We start from the raw sequence: 7,500 nt of genomic DNA on the forward strand, positions 1-7,500 counted from the left end.
CATAGCTTAACAAAGAATATATATTTTCTTTGGATATTCGATCTGATGTAGGAATAGGTTTTGCATTTATATTGTTCATGTATCTACATATATACATAAGTATATATATATATATATATATATATATATATATATATATAGGTAGATATATGCATATGTAGTTAGGGTATATAAATGTGCAAAGAGTGGACGTAACATACATCTTATGGAGCTCGGTCCAACGATCCGTTATTTACACAATTTATGCATTATAATCGAGTGATTTCGAGTACTTCGAGAGAGGATGTATCGTTACAAGGTCGAGTTAATGCACGAGGAAACATAACACGTGACCGAGGATCAAACAAGCAGTTAAGTTAGTTAGAGAGAAAGAGATGAGAGAGAGACTTGTCTGGTCCTAATGGAACGTTAACTAGAATTAATATCCTCATCACACTATGCGCTAAGCTTTGTTAGTTATTTTCTTAAAAGGAGAATATATTTAAATACGTATTGATAATTATCGATAATCATTGTAGCATAAGGACAAATGTTTTTACGTCGATTCAATTATTTTAAAGTACACGGAATAAATAATATAAAGTACGAGTAGTAATAATATTAATAATAATAATAATAATAATAATAATAATAATAATAATAATATTTAATAAAAGATAAAATTAAATTATTTCAATAGTAATAGATATAGATTTGGTGATGTTGACGTTGACGATAACGATGACGATTATAACGATGATCGTAGTGATGATGATGGTAATGGTAGGAAGAGAAGGAATGAAAAAATTGAGGGGGGAAAAGAAGAAAAGAAAAAAGAAAAAAAGATTACATGGAACGCGTGACTGACCCTACCATGAGAGTCGACCTCACCCGAAAATAGCACTTTCGGTTGTTCCCTTCGAGATTCAGAGAAGAGAGACAGAGAGAGAGAGAGGGAGAGAGAGAGAGAGAGGGAGAGAGATACCAAACGAGTATATAACCACGACTACAAACAACTACTACCACTACTAACGGAGTCATCACTACTATCAAGCACATTAACGAAGCAACGGGTCGAGTCAGGCTATATGAATTTAGTTGTAGGATGGGAACCAGTGAACTTGAACCCTGAACGCTGGTCAGTTTTATAGGTAAGTTGTTGGAGTTGAATCAGGTGTTAGAGGGATCCAACATTTCGACCTACATACAAACAAGATCTCTCTATCTTTCTCTTTCTCTCTCTCTCTCTCTCTCTCTCTCTATTCTCTTCCTGTCCCTTCTTTTTTCCTTTTCTTCTTCTTATTTTTCTTTTTCTTAGAAACGTGCATCAGGATTTCAGTTAAATCAGGCGCACGCGCCATACAGAAACGAGAACAGCTGCAACTTTCCTTCCTACCACTACCACGATTACTACTACTACTACTACTACTACTACTATTACTATTATTATTACCACTACTATCGTCTTTTCTCGTCAATGATCTCCTTTTCCTATCTTCTGTCCTCGGCATATGGCCTTGTCCTGACAATATTCATGGCGGCTTCAATGGCAACGAAAAATCTAATAAGAAATTTTCAAAAAGTTAAGACCTCACACTTCCGTTTGAATTTTTTTCTATTTGTTTTTCTATTTTTTTTTTTTTTTTTTTTTTTTTTTTTTATTTATTTATTTTATACTTCCTACGATATACACGTATCATCTTCATCAACGTTTTCGTTCCCAATTGGACCAGTGTCAATAATATTAATATTCAGAAATGATTACGATCGACGTTATGAAATCATTACACTCGATAATATTACGATTCCTCGTTAAAATCATGTCAATCGCTTTATTTCAATCATGCGATTAGATAAATGAATAATTATTAAATGATATCGATCGACGTTATGAACATTTGAGCATACCTTTTTTTCTTTCTTTTTTTTTTTTCTTCTTCTTCTTCTTCTTTTTTTCCTTTTTAGAATCTTCGATAAATCATGTCAGTTATTGTTTTATTTCGCGACAATTTAATATGCATGCGTTATTACAGCATGGCAATACGCATTGACATTAATAATTTTGAATCGACGTTATGAACGTTCTAATATAAATTTCTGCTTTTTTCCTCCCCCCCCCTCCCCTCCCCTCCTTCTCTTTAGAATCTTCGATAAATCATGTCAAGTATTGTTTCATACCGGAACAATTTAATATTTGTATTATTATTATTATTATATATATATATATATATATATATGCAATTTCGTATTGGTATTAATAATTCGATCGACATTATGGATACTTTCGTCTCATATATATATATATTTAGATTTCCTTCGATAAATCATGTCAACCATTATTTCCTTCGTCATTAGATACGTGCAAAAATACAAAATCTTATTAATAATTTGATCGACGTTATTAAGATAAACGTTTCGTAGTATATAATATTTAATTTTAATCAGAGTTAAATCAAAATACAAGTTAAATTCAAATTAAACTTCTTGATTCAATGATTTTAAATGAAAACCTTTAACAAGCTTTTTGCTCGATATCGATTTATTTTTTATATCGTAAGTAATAAAAAAAAAAAAAAAAAGAGAAAAAAAAGAAAAAAAAAGAAATGAAAAAAATGATAATGAAAAGCAAACAAATTTATATAATCAAAGAGAAAAGAGATTTGACGATGAAAAAAAGGATCGATCGGATAAATCACGGACAATGGAGGACGATGACTAATTCGAAAGAACTATTGGAATTAGGAATAGTAAAGTTTTTAATAGGAAATAAAAAAAAAAAAAAAAAAAAAAAAAAAAAAAAGAAAAAAAAAGTAAAAGAAAAAGGAGAGACAAAAAAGTACGAAGAGATTTGCGAACAAGACGCACGTGTATTGTCGGCGATATGCCGTGTGACCTTGAACGGATCTCGACTGGCTATTACTAGTATCAACACTGGTATTAGTGGATATTAGAGTAGTGTAGCATAGTAATAGTGTAAAACTTAATCGCACTTCTTTTTATATACTTGCGTTCTATGTGGAAGAACTTTTCCTTCCTCTTTCGAGAATCGTATGAAATACCATTACTATTATTAGCATTAAAATTAACATTGGTATTAGTAAAAAGAGAGGAGAAGGTCGAACCCACATATACATATAGATCGAACATACATATATATATATATATATATACATATATACATATAGATCGGCTATGTTAAATCATCGAAGAAAATAATTTTTAGCAAGTTAGAAAAAGACAAGGAAGAATAGAATCGATTGTTCTAATGCTGTAATATCGTTTCCTAGTCTTATTAACAACATGACAAGAAATATCTTTCATAATCATCGATGATTCACGATCGAGGAATTATCAAGATCAATAAGTTCGTTAGTACCTACATATGCAAATAAATAATCGATTTATTAAGATAAGTACGTATAAATATGTCTACTATTGAACTTCTTAATAAAATTTATGTAACACGCCCTTTCTTTACTTTTTTTCTTTTACGACATTTTCAATACATTTTTATTTAATTCAAAAGTTTAATCGTATTACATTTATTGGCATCAAGAAGATCCATTTAATATAATATATAATGAATAAATAAATGTATTCATAAAAATTAATTTGTAATCTAAAATATAATTCGAAATCGATGATTTATTAAAATATTTATATCTTAATCTCCCTCTCCCTCTCTCTCTCTCTCTCTCTCTCTCTCTTCAACCCCTTGTCGTTCCGCCGTCATCTTATTTATTTCTTTTTTTTTATTTTTTTTTTTTTTTTTTTTTTTTTTTAATAATAGATTTAACAAAAAACATCATCGAAATTAAAGGAGACGGACGAACCGAACGTACGTAAATATATACACACATATGTATATATATATGTGAATGAAAAGGTGCCAGGTTAGATTATTTTTCATTATTTCTTTCTTATTTGTTAGCCTTAAACAACAAGTTTATCTTGCAAGATATCGCAATTTATTCGCGTGTCATTCGGTCTCGTAAACGAACGTGTACCGGTGTCTCTTTAAAAGCGTTGCCGAGCATTACAAGCGATATACCGAGGAAACCGGACATGATTACAGAGTCGAGTGAAGCTTCGTTGAACACCGCGAGGCCTCCGCCACGCATCAAGGCTCTTCTATTCTCTATCTCTTTTTAACTCTGTCTTTCTCTACTTTTTTCTTATTTCTCTATCCATCTATCTATCCGTCCGTCCGTCTATCTATCCATCTATCTATCTATCTATTTATCTATCTGTCTCACTCTCTTCTCCCATCTTTGAAATTTGCCGACCTGTTGAGATTGAGAACAACAAGTGTAGTTAGGTAGATAGTTAGGTAGGTAGAATAGGTATGTGATAATTCAAAGATCATACGGTGTACAAGCATGAAATTAAAATGATTTGTATGATGAATGATTTTGTCGAGCCACAACTCTCGTCCCATCTCTCTCTCTCTCTCTCTCTCTCTCTCTCTCTCTCTCTCTCTCTCACGCTCTCTCGCTCGCTCACTTTCGTAAACCTCATTCAACGCTCTGACTTTCATTTTGATTAAAAAAAAAAAAACAAAAATCATTCCCCGTGTTAGGGAAATGAAACTAGGTATAATAGAGAATTTTTTGATAAATTTTTTTATAAATATTTTTTCTTTTCTTTTTGATATATCTATGTGTTTATATAGGTTTGTTCTTTTTTCTTTTTTTTTTTTTTTTTAATTTTAATTACCTTAAACTGTTAATAATATGTTGATTATAATTCCTTGGAGGACTTGGTACTCACCTGAAACACAAAAAATTACATTTTTATTAGTATAACGATTTCAATCGATATATATATATATATACATATACACACACACATATACACGTATGTATGTAGATGCGTATTTATCTCTTACGAGGGTTGTTGTATTTGATGACATTGAGACTTCAATGACGTCAGATTTTCACACGACAATGACGAATTAAAGATACCTACGTAATTATATACGTACGCACCTTGACGAATTTCGTCGTTTATACGTTGTAGAAATCGTTCGTTCCATTATTTTTATTCACAGATGTGGCAATTGAGAAAAGCGGATATTACGAAAATGTTGAGACGAATTGTGGGAGTATAATGAAATCTGAATTGGCGGTACCAGATGATGCGTCTACATATGTACGTTAATATATACCCTACTTCTTGCGTACGAACCGCGTAATTGCTGTTAGGTATGACTAACTTTACCTCTCGTTGGATTTTAAGTGATAAACTTGTGATACGTCATGCGTAAGAAGAAACTTTTTCGTAAGAAAATTTTTATGTTCTCGCTAATCTCTCTCCTTCTTTTTCTTTTTTTTTTTTTTATCGACTTTGACCCTAATCGTCATCCGGAATTTTTCGGTATTTCTCGTTCGTCATCAAAAAAAAAAAAAAAAGAGAAAGAAGAAGGAAAAAAAAAAAGAAATCAAGAATTTTCTGGGTCAACGAATTCGCATGGGAAACAAAAAAAAAAAAAAAAAAAAAAAAAAAAGAAAAGAAAAAGAAAAAAAAGGAAAAAAAAATTTATTTCACGGGAAATATTAAAATGCGATTTCATATTTATTCCATTCGCGCAGCTCTAATAATTATTCTTCATCCGGCCGAATAATAATTAAGCGTTTGTCAAATGAATGTACTTATGTATATATCCTATCAAACATTTATTTATTATCCAATAGAACGGATGTGGTTAATAAAATAGCGCTTAATTAATTAATGTATACTCAAGAGAAAGAAGAAAAAAAAAAGGAAAAGAAAAAGAAAAAAGAAAAAAAAAAAAAAAAAGAAAAATTGTATTTCACCCCCTGATTATTATTATTATAATTATTATTATTATCATAATCATCTTTTTTTTCATCGCCTTTATTACAATAACGATAAGCCTTAACAATTTTGATTATGGGCTTAATCCTCAGAATGCGTTTCATAATCATCGAATAAAATAACGTAACACATTGACGAGAGATTAAACAAGTGTAAGCCGATATCGGAAACCTATGCGAATGCAAATAGTACATATATATATATATATAAATATATACACATATATATGAGTGTGAGTATGAGTATATTACATCAGATCATTGAATCGAAGATTTCTTTTTTCTTTTTTTCTGTTTTAATTTTCTATCGTTGATCAGATAAAAAAAAAAAGATAATAATAATAATAATAAAAATGCAAGACTATAGTGGACAGATAATAATGCTATTCGATCGGTCGGTTTAACGACACGGCACAGTCAATGTCAATTGAACGATGTGTATCAGCGAACCTTAAATGGACACTGGTATATTGCATAATACCTGAAGAATCACGGACTCTCTTGTATTCAATACACGTAACTGACGCTGTGAAACCACTTTTGTTCCTTCCTTTGGCCTTGAATACACACACACACACACACACACATACACATACATAAATACACACAGAGACACACATATCAGATATACGTTGGTATACATATTCTATGAATTTTGTGTTTCAAAAGATTGCTATCTTCGCGCGCAAAAGTATGCTAACCTTTTTTGCAACACAATTTTCTACGTAACAAACGTTTTAACAGGTGTCTCTTTATTCATTTAAAAATATTCCACAGTTTTTTATTTACGATCCGCGAATATATAATTTGAATTTTTATTAATAAGATTATTTGAAAATGTACCGTACAATATGGAAACAGAATGATATCATTTCTCTCTCTCTCTCTCTCTCTCTCTCTCTCTCTTTGTTTTTTTTTTGTTCATTTTTTTCTTTTTTTTCCTTTTCCTTCTCTTTACTAATTTTCCATTCATTCGTAAATATTCGTAATTATTTCTTTACAATCGACAGATATAATATAATTTTAATTGTTATTAATTAAATTGCGATAATAATCTGGAGAAATGTACATATAATACGAAATTATGTCATCTTTTTTTTAATATTGATTAATTTTCTTATTAACGAAACAAATATCTTCAATATCGGTTCATCGGAAAATTTTCCAAATTCTAAACAAAATTATCGTCTAATCAAAATCTAATATAGAATTTAATTAATAAAATCGAATAATATAATACGACAACCTGTATAATATCGTACATTAAAGGAATTTCTATGGAATACGTGAGAAATTTTGAAAAGGGAAACGTTCTAATTATCAATTTAATTATTTACATGGTCAATAACATATCATATAAAAGGAAAAAAAAAACCAAAAAAAAAGAGAAACAAAAAAAAAAACAAAAAAAAAAAAAAAAAAACAAACCGCACATATACGCGATTGCCGTAAGTTTTTTTTAAATCTTTCATCGAGGATAAGATTGAAGAAGAGTGAAATGAAGAAGAAGAAGAAGAAAAAGAAGAAGAAAAAATTAAAAACGAAGAAAGAAAAGGAAGAAGAAGAAGAAGAAAAAAAAACGAGGAGGAGGAGGAGGTTTGAGGAGGTTGTGGAGGATGTTGAGGAAAAAGGGGGAGGAGAAGATTAAAAGCCGAGCACTGAAAGTTGTGTTGGTTCGGCCACC

At 30.3% G+C, this 7,500-nt stretch overlaps 1 protein-coding gene across 6 annotated transcripts in view; it reads right to left on the reverse strand.

Annotated features, from left to right (window-relative positions):
* Positions 1 to 7,500, reverse strand: part of LOC124950341 (period circadian protein-like) — a 211,749-nt gene that overhangs the window by 80,235 nt on the left and 124,014 nt on the right. The window contains exons 5-6 of one of the 6 annotated variants that reach the window (XM_047496878.1): positions 4,696 to 4,749; positions 1,642 to 4,265 (exon numbers count right to left, since the gene is read on the reverse strand). The exons of 3 other annotated variants lie outside the window; for them this stretch is intronic. In XM_047496878.1, the coding sequence (XP_047352834.1) occupies positions 4,697 to 4,749 (53 nt within the window). In that variant the 3' untranslated portion in view covers positions 1,642 to 4,265; position 4,696. Of the gene's footprint in view, positions 1 to 696; positions 1,541 to 1,641; positions 4,266 to 4,695; positions 4,750 to 7,500 lie in introns of those variants that run through there. 2 more of the 6 variants (XM_047496882.1, XM_047496881.1) reach the window with 2 other exon arrangements.

This window comes from Vespa velutina, chromosome 7 (genome assembly GCF_912470025.1).
Source record: "Vespa velutina chromosome 7, iVesVel2.1, whole genome shotgun sequence".
In the NCBI taxonomy this organism is placed as follows: Eukaryota; Metazoa; Arthropoda; class Insecta; order Hymenoptera; family Vespidae; genus Vespa; species Vespa velutina.